Source organism: Ascaphus truei, chromosome 3, assembly GCF_040206685.1.
Source record: "Ascaphus truei isolate aAscTru1 chromosome 3, aAscTru1.hap1, whole genome shotgun sequence".
NCBI lineage: Eukaryota > Metazoa > Chordata > Amphibia > Anura > Ascaphidae > Ascaphus > Ascaphus truei.
The window spans coordinates 143,006,860-143,026,388 of NC_134485.1; the positions used below are offsets into that span (position 1 = coordinate 143,006,860).

Here is a 19,529-nt window from a genome sequence, read left to right on the forward strand (position 1 = left end):
GGTAGTGCACTTGGTTAGGTACCTGCCCAGGGCTTCAGCACCTAGGTATTGCAGAATAACAAAGAGAATCCATCTGATCCAACGTTGTCATCCACGATGGCGTCCACCTCCCTTTGGGGGGAATTCCGGCGTGGATAATATCACCTTACCGTCTTTACTGCGTAGCTGGTCTGATCCCAGAACACAGGCCACAGTCACCGCGTGGCGGCTCACCAGTGCTGCACCTGACTATATTCAGCTACTGAGGAAAGGTCCCTTACTATGGCCTTTCCCTATACCAGCCACAAGCTACAGTGAGTTGGAGACTAACTGGGGCCTAAGGGGAGAGATCTGGCCTAGTCCAGAGGAGCACTGTTCCCTGGACATTACCTACTCCTCTGAGGTCCCTCTTTCGACTAGCATGATCTCCAGCGTGCGAATTGTATCCATCCTAGGAGCATTGCGCATGCACACGCCGTCTGCGCCTGCACATGAACATGGAGGCGCCCTGCAAAGGGGCCGCTGGTGGCGCGATCGCCTGCTCTGCCTCCCACGCAACCTTTGGCGGTACCTGCGGCCCTCCGCAACGGATCGGGAGGTAAGGGGCCTCAGGGGGAACCGCCGCTATAGGTATATCTTGCTTGGCAAACTTTTGCCAAATGTTAATAAGCACACTAACAAACTAATTTCACACATCTTTGTTGCAGTCAAATCTGCTATTACCTGGCATTGGAAGTTGCTACCCTTCTCCATCTTCGTCCAGTATGAAACATAACATTTGAGAAGTTATTGAGATAGAAAAATGTACAACTTCCCTAAAAAACTCCTTGAAAAAAATGTCAAACGGTGTAGGCACCCTGGTTTTATCCAAACAAATAGAGCTACCCTGCTATTGATATTGTAATGTATCTTCTATGAGTTCAACAAATAAGCACCCATTTATCTTCGTACACGACTATGTACAATCTACAGTATTACAATTATTATTTTTAGTCGAAGGAACCAATTCTAATTTCTTTTCAATTCTATTCCTTTTTACTTTATTTATCCTTAACTTGCTTTCCATTACTTATTATGTACAGGCATACCCCGGTTTAAGGACACTCACTTTAAGTACACTCGCGAGTAAGGACATATCGCCCAATAGGCAAACGGCAGCTCGTGCATGTGCCTGTCAGCAAGTCCTGAACAGCAATACCGGCTCCCTACCTGTACCGAAGCTGTGCGCAAGCGGGGAGACTATATAGCCTGTTACAAATGCATTATTTATATCAGTTATGCACGTACATGACGATTGCAGTACAGTACATGCATCGATAAGTGGAAAAAAGGTAGTGCTTCACTTTAAGTACATTTTCGCTTTACATACATGCTCTGGACTCATTGCGTACGTTAATGCGGGGTATGCCTGTATTATCCATGTGCATTTTCTTGCAACCACTTAATTTTTTTAAATTTTACATTACGTTAATGTTCCGTACCGGTTTTCTCTTTGTAATACATTGTTTGTATATGTTTTATATTAATTATAATATGTATAATTTTATTATGTATTCTAATAATAATAATAATAATATGTATAATTTTTTCTTTAAATGGTGGTAAAGAAAAATAACTTTCAATTTAAGTAACCCAAGTTTTAGCACTCTGGTTCACACTCTGAATGGTAGAGGTAGTGCTCTAATAGTATACAGCGTGTGTGCTCTAATAGTATACAGGGTGTGTGGATCCCATATAAAGTCCCATGAGTATAATTAGAACAGATATATATAGTCAATCTTCAGTAGCCTATATCTATGTTTGGAGCAAGGTAGAGATGGATCATGGAATGCACTGCCAGAGAGAGATGAATCCCTATAAAACAAACATGCGTTGTGGTGGTTGTGTAGTTGTAATAATAATAATATATATGTATTTTCTACTTCATGAATGTGTTCCCTTCTGAACTACAAGGTATTCATTTTTTGCCTGAGTACATGCTTTATTGATACCTGACATAACATCAATATATTTGGTTATCATTAATAGTGCATACGAATAACTGGAAATGTACAATCATTATAGACCTTCTTTATGTGGAAGTTTATTTTTATTTCCCCATGTTTGCTGCACTCAGGCAAAAATCCTGCTTTAGCAAGATTCATTACATTTTAATATGTTGTATTTACTTGCGCTTTTTGCATGTTGTTTATGTGTTTTTTGTAAATAAAGTTTATTTTAAAGTAAATAGAAAAAAATTGTAAGACTCAGTATACCACCTGACTTGCCCAGCCTATGGCTGTGAACGTTGCGTCACCGCGCCTCTTTGTAGACGCTGGTTGATGACGTCACACCCGTTAGTGCGGAGGACAACTCGGTAAGTATAAAATAAGCAGCTTTGTCACTATCTTGTCACCTTGATAAAGTGCTCTGTGCACGAAACGCGTAGGTGCGTTCGTGTTGTCCTGTTGCAGTTGCCTTACCTGCACTAAACCAGACCTATTGCTATATTGGAGTGTGCGCTTTTGCTTTACTGTATGTCTCCGGTTCCACTGGGAGTTGGATTTCTCTGGCAGTCCATTCGATGATCCATCTCTACCTTGCTGTATCTTCATTCCGATGGGCTGCACGCCCCTGATGTCTGGAACGTCCTTGCAAGCACACAGGTAAAGGGCTGCAGTGCCCTGTCATATATATATATATATATATATATATGGACATCTGTGCTTCTTTATTGCTGAATTTGCTCAAGTGGTCGGGTGTTACTGTGTTTAAGCTGTGGTGGTCAAGTGGACCCCACTAGACACTTATCCCCTCCTATTGTACATCTATACATTGTTTCAGGACTTTCCATTGTCATCTTGACTATTTATATATGCCATGGATGGAATTCTATCTAATTGTTGATGCATCACAATTGTTCTACGTTGCTTTACCTTCAAGTGATTGCTCATTGGACTGATTCCTGTTATATATAAAGTGGCACACTCCTTATAGGTTATCTAATCATTGGTTATTGCAAGGTTTTTGGTACACATTTTTTTTCCCTTAACACAAGTGGGGGAAGGTTACACATTTCAAATGGAATCTATATAATCATATATTTTTTACAGACATATTTTTTTAAATAAATTTACATTCCTTTTACATTTTTTACATTTTTTGTAACCATGGACGACGAGGAGATTGAACACAATGACCCTGATGATTCCACCAATTATATCTTTGGTTATCTTGATAACAGATATAGGCTTAGAAAAGCAAAGAAAGTGTTTGATAACCAATCCAGCATGGACTGTGATGATTTGACAGAGCTTCAAGACCACTTTCTGAAATTAAGTAAATTAATGACCAACGATACTAGGATCTGGTGGGACCTAATTTCACTTGAAAATTATTTACTGGTAAAGAGGATACCAAGAGGGTTATGAGTAAAAAAAATCCCCTACGTTTGGTTTTGTAAATCAACAATTTGGAAATGACTGGAAGACCATTTTAAAGGATTGCTCGTTTATGTTAATAACATTAATTATAGAATTAAAAACAAAAGAAAAATTGGCTCTTGAAAAGGAGATTAAAGATTTACAAACATACCTTACTAAATTTTGCAAAATGGAAGGATTCAGAGAACTAGATAAGAATCTAGAAAAAAACATTAAAGATCTAGAAAAAACTATAATGGATAAAAAACAACAAAAGTTCGAAAGGGACAAATTAGACTATGATCGGCATCAAGTATATACATGGGAGAAAATAACATCAAATAAAAGAGGTAATAGAGATGCACGTCCCTCACATTCTACACCAGAAAATAAATCCAACAAGTATAGAAAATCCATTTTGAAACCTAAGGGTAACCCCAATACTCCATACAGCGGAGATTCTGACACAATTGACACAGACAATATGGTACACACTGTTTCGATTTTCACCACACGGGAGGAAGACAACTCCCAATCGGATGGAGATGCCATCTCCCGAAGATTCATAAGACATTGGTCGCACCTCTGGGTAGACCAATTGTCTCTAGTATTGAGTCTTTGGGAGATGGTGTCTCACGTTACGTGGATTTTTTCCTTCAGCCCTTTGTTCAACAATTGCCTTCCTACATCCAAGATAGTAGTGATTTATTAACCACTCTTGATCGGTTTGTATGGAATCATAATATGGTATGGGTGACATTGGATGTCACATCCCTTTATACCGTCATTTCCCATGAACATGGCTTGACAGCTGCGCGCCACTTTCTTAATCGGTCTGATTTAGCACCAGCACAAGTTATTTTTTTATTAGATGCTATTCACTTTTTACTCACCCACAATTTTTTTCTTTTCAATGGGGTCCATTATCTCCAAACACGTGGAACGGCCATGGGCACCAGTTTTGCCCCTTCATACGCCAACCTCTTTATGGGATGGTGGGAGTCGTTCCACGTGTTTGGAGAAATGAACAAGTATAGGGAGCACATTCTTTTTTACAGGCGTTACATTGATGATCTTCTGTTTATTTGGGAGGGAGACATCACTACACTTTTTGAGTTTATTCCTGCACTTAATTCAAATGAGTTTAATCTCTCTTTCACTTATTCTTATCACTATCAACACATATATTATTTAGATTTGTGTTTATATATTGACACAGCACTTACCATACAGACCACTTTATATCGTAAACCTAAATCACGCAATACTTTCTTACGGGCCAGCAGCTGTCATCCTCAAGCCATGTTCAAGGGAATACCGAAAAGACAATTTATTAGAGCACGTCGCAATTGTTCTAGTGATTATGAATTTAAATTAAAATCTGATGATTTGTATAGTCGTTTTTTACAGAGAGGTTACAAAGAAGAGGATTTAGATAGATCACAGAGAGAGGTTTCAACTATGGATAGAAACACTTTACTTAGACAGAAATCATTTAAGAGATTGAGATCTAACGACAGTCCCTCTTTCATTACGCCTTTCAGTAGACAGGCACAGTCAATCAAAACCATACTAAAGAAACATTGGGATATTTTATCCTTAGATCCAGTGTTAAAACCATATGTGTCCTCGGGCCCTAATGTCATATTCAAACGAGCTAAAACATTGGCCAACACGTTATCACCTAGTCTCTTCAGAACTGGAGAAGAGAAAAAAATCTACATTACCTAAGGGTACATACACATGCACTAGATACAAAGTATGTGTACATATGAACCAAAGTAAAATGTTTACATCAACCATTACAAGAATGACTTACAATGTTCAAACTTTTATTAATTGTAATTCTACTTACATTGTATATTTGCTCAAATGCGGTTGTGGACGTCAATACGTCGGAAGGACGATTAGACAGCTAAAGGTCAGAATCTTAGAACATCTCAGACTAATCCGCATTAAAGATCAGAACCATCCAGTACCTAAACATTTTTCAAATTGTCCCTACGGTAGTGAGAATCTCCTCACGTTCCAAGGTATTGAACAAGTCCCCTTATCCCCAAGGGGTGGAGATAGAATTAAGCTTTTGGACAAACGAGAATCCTATTGGATTTTTACACTCAGAACCAAAGAACCCCTTGGCATGAACATTGATTGGGATATAAGTCATTTTCTATAATGGTTTTTTATATTATTTTTTATAATGGTTATTTGATTTTTACATTGAAACAATTATTACCTTAGAAAGAAATTCCTTAACATTAATTTTTAATTAATTTTTCTTTTCTTTATTATTACTCTTATTGTTAACCTTATTATTTATTATTATTTTTTAATTACAAATTAATATATTATATATTATATATACATCAGTATTCCCTTATATATAATTAGATTCATAATTATATTTTGCCTTCCCAATCAATGTTCTTGCTTTTTCCCATTTTGAAATATTTCCTCTTGTTAAATAGGTTAACATCTTTATTGATACCTGACATACAGTAACATCAATATATTTGGTTATCATTAATAGTGTATACGAATAACTGGAAATGTACAATCATTATAGACCTTCTTTATGTGGAAGTTTATTTCATTTCCCCATGTTTGCTGCACTCAGGCAAATTTGTTGCTTTAGCAAGATTCATTACGTTTTAATATGTTGTATTTACATGCGCTTCTTGCATGTTGTTTATGTGTTTTTTGTAAATAAAGTTTATTTTAAAGTAAATAGAAAAAATTGTAAGACTCAGTATACCACCTGACTTGCCCAGCCTATGGCTGTGTACGTTGTGTCACCGCGCCTCTTTGTAGACGCTGGTTGATGACGTCACACCCGTTAGTGCGGTGCACAACTCAGGTAAGTATAAAATAAGCAGCTTTATCACTATCTTGTCACCTTGATAAAGTGCTCTGTGCACGAAACGCGTAGGTGCGTTCGTGTTGTCCTGTTGCTGTTGCCTTACCTGCAACAAACCAGACCTATTGCTATATTGGAGTGTGCGCTTTTGCTTTATGTCTCCGGTTCCACTGGGAGTTGGATTTCTCTGGCAGTGCATTCCATGATCCATCTCTACCTTGCTGTATCTTCATTCCGATGGGCTGCACGCCCCTGATGTCTGGAACGTCCCTGCAAGCACACCGGTAAAGGGCCGCAGTGCCCTGTCATATATATATATATATAGTATATGGACACCTGTGCTTCTTTATTGCTGAATTTGCTCAAGTGGTCGGGTGTTACAGTGTTTAAGCTGTGGTGGTCAAGTGGACCCCACTAGACACTTATCCCCTCCTATTGTACATCTATACATTGTTTCAGGACTTTCCATTGTCATCTTGACTATTTATTTATGCCATGGATGGGATTCTATCTAATTGTTGATGCATCACAATTGTTCTACGTTGCTATATCTAAGTTTGGTGCAGACATAATGTGATCAAAATGTAAAGTGTCCAGAGTACACTTATGCAGGAAAGAGTGCAGCTGACCTTGATGTAATAAAGCTGAGATCCGTGTCTCTGTTTACCTCCGCTTTAACCTGCGCGGTCTTATCCCTTCCCGCCGTCGTGTGCAAAGTTGCACAGATGTAGCCTACTTAGCTCAATGCTGTCCAAAATCCAAGCAGTGAATCTGGAGCCGTACTGCTCACCAGGTCGAGTAAAGCACGTGGACTGTGACTACTATGGTCTCGCAACCGCTGCACTACTAATCAACGCACACCTGGAGGAGCAACATGTTTCAGTGGTCGTGCGAGCCTCCCCCATTTCACACCTCGCGAGCCCCCGTCTCTATTTCCCCCCTCTTCCCATTTCTCTCCTCCCATCTTACTCTTACCCCATCTCATCGTCACTCACTCTCATACGCCCCCTCTCTCCTTATTCCCCCCCCCATCTCACCCACCTCTCGCGTCTCCGAGCCTGTCCGTTTCGCCGGGACATCAATGTAGGCGGCCCTCTCCTGCAGGGTCAGGTCATTCACTCCCGCAGTTCCGTGAAGGCAAAACGGCTTGTGTCTAAAGGCTCGTCCAGGGTGGCGCTGAGCTGGCACGCACGCTCACGCTAGACACGTTGCGACAATGCCCGTGTCCTGCGTGAGCGGGCGGGTGCACCTGCTCGGCGCTCAGTCGCTTGCCGAGCGAGCAAATTTGAATTTGCCACTCGCAAGCGCGTCACGTGAGCGGTTCGCCAATGAGGGCGAACCAGCTCCGTGACGTAGAGGCTGTGCCCCCAGAAGCGCACGCACCTAGCCGGCCAGGAAATGCAAGGCCGAGCAGGGCGCAGCGCTGGAGCGCCAATGCGCCGCTTCCCACCCTGGACGAGGCCTAAGGTCCACACTGGCTACAAACAGCATAAAAAGTCAATCATGTCCGGGGGGTATACTCACATCCCAGTTATCTGTTCCATGCGTGCTTCCAATCCGCTGATAGGTAAAATGGAAAAGAAAAGAGAATGGGCACTGCTGATAGAAAAATGAGGTTGGCCGTAGGTATAGAAAATGTAATCTTCTTTATAAGGCATAACAGCCAAAGTCAAAAATAGCAAGGAAATCCTCTGACGCGTTTTTCGCCTCTTGGGCGCCCATATATTCTTTATTCATCTATGTCTGCAATAGACAGTTGATTAATAAACAAATACATTGTGAGATTAAAGTATTCATTGTGCAGCACTGCAGCAACCAGAAAGGCATGTCTAAGGCTGAGGCACCGCTGCATGTGCCGGCGCGCCCGCACTGCATCCAGGCGGCGCGTGGAAGGCACTTCACCGCAATCTGCGGTCCGAAGAGAGCATTTTTAGGCGCGGGGGCGTTGCCAAAATGGGTCGGGGCGCGGCCATGACTGGTGGCGGGGCTAAAACACAAGCACTGCAGCTCACAGCACTGCAGCAGCCTCACCCACGTTTATTTTTAAGTTACAAGGGAAATACTTATTGGTTTGGCCGTCGCATTTAATTCTTGTAATTTTCCCACAAACGCACTTTTAATATCTTCTGCATTCCCAGTCTGTCATTAACTTCTTTAGGACAAAGTGACCATGGGATCAGTTGGAGGGATGCCAACGATGGGTTTAAAGAGGCTACAGTGTGTCTACTAATTACTAGGCTTGGGAAATAGATTCTCATTGATTTCATCTGACTCCAGCCTGCAGTGCTAAAACTATGTTGAAACAGTAAAGACAAATTCACAGCCCTAAACACACCAGGACAATCTGCTTACCCACTACCTACTTGGCTCCCTCGCGCATGATGTGACATGTCACCGCACTGAAACACAATCCTGTTGCATCCCCTGCTGGCTGTCACAGCGCGTAGTGAGCCTTGAAGTGAGGAGGGACTGGGGCCTGAGGAAGTCAGGAGCAGGTGAGTGCCGCACCCGCGCGTGCCGTTGGATGCAGTGGGACCTCAGCCTAAAGTATCTCCACCTGTAAGAATGGCAATATAAAAAGAGTTTACCACAGTTCTAATTGGTCTGCAGCATATGTGCATAGACAGTTCAGTCAATTGATCAAATCCTTTCTCCCCCTTAATCACCAATGTAAGTGGATTCTTTGCATTCAAGAACCGCTATAGGTATTTGATTAATTATCTACAGTATTCAACATCTACCGACATTATTAGGATACAGAATATATATTATACACTCGACATAGGATCCAGTGTGTGTCTTGCCTGTTATTTTAATACCCTGTATTTTAGTTTAAGTGTGAAGAAATAAAATGTATTTTTAATTTTATCATTAAACATTCAGAGTGTGAACCAGAGTGCTAAAACTTGGGTTACTTATCTTTATCTTTTCTCATTATCAATAATTACCCAAGAGCACCGCTCAAACCTGTGCTTGGCAGTAGCGAGGGTTCCCTACCTGATTCTAACTTTCAATTTACGCAGCTTTATGGGTAAATTTGAACCTATATTAGAGAATTTTCACTTTTTTGCGACATTTTTCTGATTGTGAATGCAAAGTTTGTAAGGAAAATATGGGCAAATATTTTGTCTATAAACAAGGGCATCTGGTACAGAATTCTGACCATTTCTTTATAGCTCTTTGGTCAGTGGGATTGTTTTAAAAAGCTTTAAGATTCCAGGCCTTTGTTTTATTACACAGGTCTTTGGAGCGGAATGATTCTATGTGGCATCTTCCTGTCTGCTTTTTTTATAATATATAATCTAAGGATAAATTGGAAGGATGTCTCCCTTGAGGTAAGTGTCCTTTGTAAATTAAATGAAAATGTAGTTCTTAGTTCATTGTATCTGTAGCCACAGTATTTTGCATCTCTGTGACAACTCTACTGAATCCTGACCGTTCAATACTTACCCATGGTCACTTTTGTCCCACACTTTACTTTCTTTTCCCCTGTTAGTGTCTCTATCCCTTGCCATGTCACAATCCACCCAGGTCCCCCCATTCATGTCACACTCCTTCCACCATATCATTATCACTCCACATTTCATTCTCCCCCTACAGTTTGTCACTCCTTATTCCATATCACTCCCCCCCTCAAATATCCCACTGTCTCCTCCCCAATGTTACCCACTCCCACTTATATGTACATGAGTGTGTAAATGTGTATATATATGTACTGTATATATGTATATACTGTAATGATGGTTATTTCTTCATGCAATATGTACAGCGCCGTGCCAATTCAATTTTTTCACCCTTGGGATGATGTCATAGATTTTTGCTTCCGAACCCATTTATTCTTTTTCCTGTCTCTTTGTGTAATACCCAGCATACATCTTTCCATGCTTATTTGAGTTGTCAGAAGCTTCATTGTAGAGTTGACCCATTTTTTGAACAACACTTTAGTCTTTCTGGGATTCATATAAAGGCACACCTTCTCTGATTTGTTAATTGTGTTCTTTGGAACTTGTGGCCAAAGTAACAATGTAATCTGCAAATTGTAGGTGAGTGAAGTATTCACTGTTGAATTTAAATCCCGTTTCTTCACAATTCAATGTCTTCAACAATTTGGCAAGTGTTGCTGGTAAAAGCTTTGGTGACATGGTATCTCCCTGTTGCGCACATTTGCATTCCCTTATGTTTGTGACTTCATGTATTCTAATGATTTACAGTATGTGATATTCTTGTAAATGTTCATTATAATATACTGTAAATGCATGTTTCTTCAGCACTTTGTCTTCGTAATGCATTTAAAATGTGTAGACAGAATCAAATATTTTTCCATAATCTACTGTATGAACCCGAAACTGAGTGGTAGATTTTATTAATTACTCCAGGAAAGCACATCTTGTACAACTTACTGTAAATGTGGTCTATTGTGTTCTAGCCACTGCAAAATGTTCATTGTTATCTAAGCAGGGCAAAGTCCAGAGTCTGTTGCATCTGATTAGTGAGCAGCTTTGTAAAAATCTTGTAAATTATTTCAAGTAGACTGATTGGTGTGTAGTTCATGAGGTCTTCTTTGCCTTCTTGATGAGATGAGAATAACTATGGTATTGCTCTATTGTTCAGGAATTTTTCTGTTATTCAAGCAGTTTGTAAAGTGTTTTACAAGGATTTTCTCTACTTCAAGATGTCAGTTATAATTCCATCTTCCCCAGTGACCTTTCTTTTCTTCATGGATTTTATTGCCTTTGTTACTTCTTCTGGAAGGACACATGATACATCATTGCTATTTTCTTCTTGCTATTCATTTGCTTGAATATGGCCCATGTTACAGATGTAGCAGGAGTTAATGTCTCTGGCACCGGGTAAAACTATGTGACCCCGGCGCTGTGGGAATCCAATCCGGAAGCATTGACCCCTTGTAGTTATGTTGCGGCATCATTATGTCCGGAGCTGCAGCTTTTTGCTTTTTCAGCCATGGCTCTGGAGACAGTAAGTCCTACTACATCTGTATTTCTGTTGTAAAATTTCTTGTAGAAATTCAACTCTTTCTATGATAAGTGCACAGTCTTTTATTGTTGATCCATCGTCTTGTTTGACAAGGTACAGTACATTTGTACAATCATAAGCTTCTTCCCAATCATCCTCTTTAGACTTTTTTTTTATCTTACATAGGGGCCTACTGTATTCTAGCAGCGTTGACTTTGCTGCTATCTGAAATTATGTGGCATGTTCCCGCCGAATGGTTTGTCATTTGTGTTATGACGGTATTCCCAAAGAATGTGAAACCATCTCAAACCGTGAGGTAAGAAAATGCCAATACCACTCGGCGTAGCAGCAAAGTGATCTCAGATTTTTTTCTAAGTTCTTGCCCTGCGAGCTTCTCACAGACGATCGCAGTGTTTTTATTTTAATTTGAATACTAGTGTGCAGGAGCAAGGGGTCTCTGGAGCTGAACCCTGTTAATTTCAGGTCCGGGGACCACCTGCTTCCTGAGTTACAGGCCCCGGTATGGGGTGCTGGTATCTCCTGTGCGTTTAAATGTCCCGGTTATGGTCACGGGGGGAGTTAACCCCTTCACTACCATAGCAGTGGGAACCACTATGGTAATAAAGGGGATAACATCACCCGCTAACCACCCTATACCCAATTCCTCTACCCCCAGCAAACATTAAAAAACACAACAACCCTACTACCCACCTCCTCTACCTCCAACACCCCCCCAACACATACAGTACAGTAATGGGCAAAATTACTATTATCCAGATATGGATAACAGCTTATTTTCCCATTCCAAAAAAAGCCAGCATAAAGTAAATAAAACTTTTGCTTACCCATGCCAGGATGAAGGCTGTCTTCATCTTCCTCCCCGTCCTTGTCCTCCGTTGGCAGGAACACAACAAAATAAAATACAAACTAATGGCCATTAACCCCTTAATCACCTTAGCGATTAGTAACTGCTATAGTAATTAAGGGGTAAACCCCCCTCCCCTGCTACCCAACAGGTGGCCTAATCACCCTCCCCAGGCCACTACACCCACCCTCTACTCATTGATTGGCACAGTGGTACATCATGCCCATATAATATGATCATGATTAGCCACTATGGAAGTCAATAGGCAACCTAAAAATAAAAAAACAATCACCAAAAATGAACCAGAATAAAAAAAATCAACAAAAATTAACCAGAATTAAACAAAGCAAATACAAAAAATACAAGAATTAAACAAAGCAAACAACAAAAATAAGACAGAAATAAAAAAAGCAATCACACAAAATAAACAAAATGAACAAAAATATATACTGTATCAATGAAATAAAAACATGCATTTGCCTAAAAATGCATTGCTTGTCACTGTATTTATCTATAGCCCTAAAGGGGCGTAGATAAATACATTGGCAGTTAATGAAAAAATACAATCAAAATACCTGAAAAACAAAAATTACGTACATTCAATGTTTTTCTTACCTTTTAGATGTCTTCACCCTCCTTGGTTGTATTTTTTAATTTTTATTTTTTTTGCTTGCCCATTGACTGCCAATGTCTTTATCTGTGACCCTTTAGGGATATAGCTAAATACAGCGACAAGCAATGCATTTTTTCGCAAATGCTTGGTTTTATGTCATTGATATCTATTTTTGTTCATTGTTTTTTATTCTTGTTTATTTTGTGTGATTGTTTTTTTTTAAATTCTGGCTTATTTTTTTGATGGTTGCTTTGTTTAATTCTTGTTTTTATAGGGTGTTTCCTTTGTTTAATTCAGGTTAATTTTTGTTGATTGTTTTTTTTTATTCTGGTTAATTTTTTATTCTGGTTTATTTTTGGTCATTGTTATATTTTTTTAGGTTGCCTATTGACTGACATAATGGCTGACATAATGGCTAATCTTATATGGGCATGATGTACCACTGTGCCAATCAATGGGAAGAGGGTGGGGGTTGTTGCCCTGGGAGGGTGGATAGGCCGCCCAGGTTGGTAGCGGGGGATTTGTAATGGTGCTCACCACAAACAGGACTTAGACTGCGAGGCTGAGGTGGGGATACAGATAACCGCAGACCTACAACCACGATATCTGGTCCGGATTGCAGAGTGAGGGTCATGTAGAAGGGTCAGGGTAGGAGAGTGTTGGTAAGTCGAGGTACTTGCCGTAGTCAGGGGTTGGAGAGAGAAGAGTGGTCGAGATCCATAGCCGTAGTCGAGGAGAGGAGAGAGAGGGAGTCCAGTAGCGAGCTGAGGTCCAGGGGTACAAGAAGAGAGAGGTCCGGGCACGAGCTGGGGTCACAATGAAGAGTAAGACAGGCAACAGCACAGCAATGAGCAGCTTCTAGAAAGCACGGTAAATAAACACTAGTTTATGCTCAGCAATGTAGCAGGGGGCTGACTGGGTATTTAAAGGACAGGCAGCCAATGGGAGGAAGGCACACAGATGCAGAGTAAAGAATGTGGAGCAGCCCACAGCTGCAAGGTAAAGAACTCCAAGACATAGGCTGTCCACTGATATGCAGAGGCGGGCTGCACATCAGGTGAGGAATATTTAAGAGAATTAACCCCTTGTTTGCTTGTGAAAAAAAAGACAGTGCACGACCTCTCATAGTGTAAAATAGTACAGATATAATTATATATATTAAAGTGGTATAATAAGAACAAGGACAAATCAGTTGTACAGGGGATGTTCAGGGCAGCAGGGCTCCGCTTTTCGTCGATCCGCTGATACGGCGGCACCGAGAAGGGGGCCGCCATGTTGAATTTGAATTCGCGCATGCGCAGAACGGGCAGGTGCGCCTGGCGCGCATGCGCAGACCGCAGGTCGCACATGCGCATAACGGCGAAAATGCCGGTTTGCGCATGCACAGCACTGAAAATCGCCGGATCCGCTTTCCGGAGATTTTCACTATACGGCGGGCCTCTGGAACGGAACCCGCCGTATACCCGGGGCCCTGCTGTATATGTTACCACTCTGATGATGGATCAAATACGTCTAGTGAGTGTCGGCTAATCCTACTGTTCCCCTGCTCCAGTCACTGCAAAAGGTTCTTTAAACAGGCTGAAAAGAGCTCTGGTGTGGGCACTCAATCCATAAATACGTCTGCTTGCTTGAAGATTCACAAGCGTACTGTCCCTTTAAGGCAGCAAACTCTGTACCAGTTCAGCAGTACAGCAGAACGAATCAATGCCACCCCAATAAACTACAAGCTCTGGGGGAGTCCCACAGTATGAGCTCTGACCCCACGGCGCCACTTGCAGCACACTGACATCACAGGGTTTTGCCGTGAACCACGACCAACCCGCGCTGGCTCAGTTCCAAAGCTGAAGGCTAACAGGACTTACCACAAACAGAACTTTGACCGTGAGGCTGAGGTGGGGATACAGATAATCGCCGACCTTCAACCGCGAGACCTGGTCCGGATTGCAGAGTCAGGCTCGTGAAGCCAGGTCAGGGTAGGAGTGTGTGGGTAGGTCGAGGTACTTTCCGTAGTCAGGGGTTGGAGAGAGAAGAGTGGTCGAGATCCGTGGTCGAGGAGAGGAGAGGAGAGAGAGGGAGACCAGTAGCGAGCTCAGGTCCAGGGGTACGAGAATAGAGAGGTCCAGGCACGAGCTGGTGTCAAACAAAGAGAGCAAGACAGGCAACAGCACAGCAACGAGCAGCTTGTAGCAAGCACGGTACATAAACAGTAGTTTATGCTCAGCAATGTAGCAGAGGGCTGACTGGGTATTTAAAGGACAGGCAGCCAATGGGAGTAAGGCACACAGCTGCATAGTAAGGAATGTGGAGCAGCCCACAGCTGTAAGGTAAAGAGAAGAGCACTCAGACATAGGTTGTCCACTGATATGCAGAGGCGGGGTGCTCAGCAGGTGAGGAATATTTAAGAGAATTAACCCCTTTTTTGCTTGTGTTTGCACTGCATTTGCGTGTAGCCACCGTGCGCCGTAGGTTGCCCGTGTCATCACAGGGGTGGAGCCTGAGGCATTCCTGCTGTGTTTCCATTCCTGGAAGCGTGGTGCTTGCATGCAGCGACCATGTTGTCCGCAATGCTGTCCCCCGTGGTTGTGTCACGGGGGCGTGAACCCGAAATCTTCCTATCATGGATCCGCTTGTTAGTAGCGTGGCATGTGCGCGCAGACGGAGGTCCACGCATCTCTATGGCGGTGTGTGAAGTGTCCAGAGGACGGAGCCTTGCCCCGATCCTGACAGGATGTGGGGGTTAACCCCTTAATTACTATAGCGGTTACTTACCACTAAGGTGATTAAGGGGTTAGTGGCCATTAGTTTGTTTTTTGATTGTACTGTTGCTGCCCACAGAGGATATGGACACAGAGATCAGTGATGAGGACGGCCTTCATCCTAGCAATGGTAAGTAGAAGTTGTATTTTACTTTATGCTGGCTGGATAATGTCTTATTTTGAATGGGCAAATAAGCTATTATCCAGAGATGGATAATAGTAACTTTGCCCATTTCTGTACGGTAATGTAATAGTTTTTGGGGGTAGAGGGAGTGCCCATTTCTTGCCATTGGGGTTTTCTTTGCTTCCATTGAGGGCATAGGTAACCACACTGGCAATTAATGTGTATTAGCCAGTATTTTGTTTTAATGTTTATTGTGGGTAGCGGGGGTGGGTGAAGGTGATATTTGGCCCATGGTGGGGGTTTATGCCTACCGGGTGGGTAGCGGGATGGGTTAACCCCTTCATTACCTTAGCGGTAGTACTTGCTAAGGTAATGTCAGGGTTCTGCTCGCCACAAACCAGGACCGGACCGCGAGGCTGAGGTGGGGTTGTAAAAGCACCGACCTGAGACCGCGCAGGCTGATCCGGATTGCGCAGTTCGTAGTCATATGTCGCAGGATCAGGATTGGAGAAGACAGCGTTCGTCGTTGTAGAAGCCAGGGTCAGGACAGGAGACATCAGGATAAACATTGTTCAGGCAAGAGTTCGGCAACAGGTAGTTGCAGTGATAGGCTGCACAGCTGCAGTAGATACCAGAGGGAGTGTGTATTGCTTTGGTGAGTGAATCCAGGCTGCAGCAAACATCAGGAGAGGTGCTCCAGGACTGCACTTGTCTGCAAGGTAAGGCAACCAGTAAACCGCGGAGCGGATTCCTTACAGTACCCCCCCCTTCACGCGAGACCTCCGGGCGAACATGAGCACACATAGAGTTGGGGGACCGGGAATTGTTGCTGAACCGTCTAGGATTGGGGGTAGAGTCGTGGTCCAGAGACTCGTGGTTACTCCTTAGTGTACCCCCACCCCACGGTGAAAACAGCGGCCAGACAGGACCATCCATGGGTCTCGGAGACATCGAATTGTTCCTAAAGTTCTTTAGGTGGAAAGGGGATCCGTAAACTAGCAGTTCCTTGGTGAGTACAGTTCTAGGAAATAAGAGTGGTAGAAGAAACATCCTTGGTACATGGCTCGCCCCGCAAAATGACTTGGAAATCCAGGGCTGTGAAGAACCAGAGGGTTCCAGAGCAGAAACGGCAGAAGAACCCCTACAGGAAGCCCAGTCTTTAATAAAGGAACCTGAATCTAGGCTCAGCGGCCCTGATAGTTGATCGAATACACCAGGAGGAACTTTGTAACAGAAAAAGTCTTGGCTGACCACTGCATGTTGAAATTTGCGAGAAAATTTTTTCCTCTAGAAGGCTCCCAGGTAATGGTTAGTAAGGGTATAGGCTGGTTGGAAGCATCTCCCGGTATTGGTATGGAAGGTGACAAGGCAAGCAGTAAACCCGGCATAGGGACCGAAATCTTGGGATACGTACAGAGTATTTCCAACTGAGAGGAAATAACAGGGGCAACCGAAAATTCCGAGGGACAAAACCATGGTTTAGCAGGAGCAGAGAAGCAAACAACAGTAGAGCTCTCCAATACTGGGAAATCTTCATTGGGAGATAGTATTGTCAGTGAATCAGGAATAGTCCTTGGGATCTTCAAATCAGTAGCTTGAGAAAAAGGCAGAGCCAGGGTAGTTGTGGGAGGGAAGCTAACATCAGAAGCTGAAGTCTGTACCTCAGTGACAGGGCCTTGAGAATCAACAAGCAGCAAGTATGAACTATGAAAACTCTTAATGACAGGCACCTTAGGAGTACAAGGAGTCTTCTCCGAAACTGCAATGGCCCTAACCACAGGGGTACCTAACCTGACAAAAACATGAATTGGTGTGTTTTCTAGTGCAAAATCTCTGATCACAGGACTCCTAACCGATAGTGAGGGTGTCTGGGTTTGATTAGAGAAAAAATTAGATGTATTGATAAGTGACTTAGAAACAATTACTGAGGTTCTAGATTTGCTGGACATGTGAGAAAAAATACCCTTTAAGACAGGAGCTTTAATTTCTTCCCAGAGTAACCCCATGTTTGCTGGGACATATTTAGACACAGTACTGAGGGACGGGGTTTCAGCAAAGGCAGGACAGCTAAATAGCTCAGATTTAAACCCCAGGACTTGTAATATATGCATGGTGACCTCAGACAGTACTAAGGAAGTGACCACAGATATGCTGATCCCTGGAGAATTAGCCTGGACAGAGAAATCAGGGGGATCCCCAATCAGGATACTCCTTGTAGGAAGAGCTTCAGAATCAGAAGGAGAATCATTACCTCTCAGAGTCTCAAAACTAGAAAGACACAATTCAGCGAAAAGGGAAACAGTGTGCAAGCTTTTTACTAATCTATATGAAAAAGCGTCACTTTTGGGAGAAAACCGTGCGTCAGCAAACATTCCTGGGAACATAATATGAACCCCAGGAGAGACATACAGACTACTGTATGCTTTTAACCCTAAGCTTAAAGAGGAGGAGAACTCAGACAGTACACGGGGGTGAATCATAACTGTACTGGTCTCTGAAGTAGGTATTTGGTAAGGAATGTCTGGGAAACCAGAAATTACTGCAGACTCCATAATGTGGGAACTATGCGCTGAAGCAGGGATCACCGCTATGTGGGCGACAGGCTGGTTCAGCGAAACACCCGGGAGAAGGAACTCTGCGAGCAAGCTTAGGGGAAAACCTGACTCCTGAATACATTTATCAGGAACCAGAACTTTAGCCGAAGTTTCCGGAGACGAAACTGCGGAAACTTGAGCTGAAGCAGGGGATTTATAGCAAAGAATATCTAGGGACTCCGTACGGTTATGGGAATCCCTCAATGCAACCTCTGCTGTCTGACTTGTGGACTCATTCTCTGAGGCTAAAACGAAGGCATTAACTTGGAGGCAGCAAGAATTTACAGGGGTTAATGCAGACAATGCCTGAGAGTAAAACATAGGTAATCTTCTCTCTGTATTAGGAGAGACCAGGAATCTCTCGTCTGAAGCTAGGGGCGTGACCATGGCTGACAGAGAACAGGGATTTACCAAAGGAAACTCAGAGAGCTGCCCCACAGAGGTTAATACAGAAATAACCCTGGGAACAGAACTTAGGGATTCTTTCTCTGATGGGGAAAGCGCACAGGAATGCCTAGCAGAGTTTAAAGCTGGAAAACCCTCAAGAGCTGGAGTGACAGATTCGGAGTTAGAAATAGGGGAACAAAGGGACTTATTCTCTGATAGTAGAACCTTAGTGTTGGCTAGTGAAACATATGTATTCTCCAGGAGAACCTCACAGGACTGCTCGGCAGGGGTTAAAGCTGGAAAACCCTCAAGACCTAGAGAAAGGACTTCTGAGCTAGAAATAGGAGAACTAATGAACTTATTCTCTGATACAAGAACATTAGTGCTGGGTAGAGCAACATATGTATTCTCCAGGGGGACCTCACAAGACTGATCGGCAGGGGTTAACAAAAACATATCATTGGTGTCAGGGAACCCGGCCATACACTCAGGGCAAGGATCCGTGGTAGACCAGGGATACAGCCAAGCGGCAGCGAAGCTGGCGAGGGGAGGATCCTGTTCCTTTATGCAAATGTCCAATGTCATGGAAAGGATATGGAGTGTTTTTTGGGCATCAGCTAACATGAGGAGAGGGTCCTCTTTTGCTATATAAATGTCTAAAGACAAGGCCAGGGAAGAGAGTTCCTTTTGGGCGTCGTCCAATTCTAAAGGGTACACATTTTCCCAAGTTAAAGGGTAACCAGGAAAGCAAATACAAGCGGCCAGCGATTGTTTTAAGTCCCGGAGGCGGTAAACCTTCATCATGAGATCATTACGGCATTTGTTTTGCAAAGGGGTTAAACCTACAAACACAATCAGATCTTCAATCAGGGGTATTATCTCACATAGAAACTGGTATTCACACTGGGACTGGTTTACAGGCTGGGACAGGCTTTCAGACAGAAACTTACCAACCCTCACCACAGGGCGGTCCGAGTTT

At 42.8% G+C, this 19,529-nt stretch overlaps 1 protein-coding gene across 4 annotated transcripts in view; it reads left to right on the plus strand.

The window, feature by feature from the left end:
• The window catches only part of LOC142489216 (multidrug and toxin extrusion protein 2-like), a 524,115-nt gene that overhangs the window by 435,112 nt on the left and 69,474 nt on the right, over nt 1-19,529 (plus strand). For all 4 annotated transcript variants that reach the window (XM_075589594.1, XM_075589595.1, XM_075589593.1 and 1 more), the window contains one exon: nt 9,478-9,572. In XM_075589594.1, the coding sequence (XP_075445709.1) occupies nt 9,478-9,572 (95 nt within the window). The remainder of the gene's footprint in view (nt 1-9,477; nt 9,573-19,529) is intronic.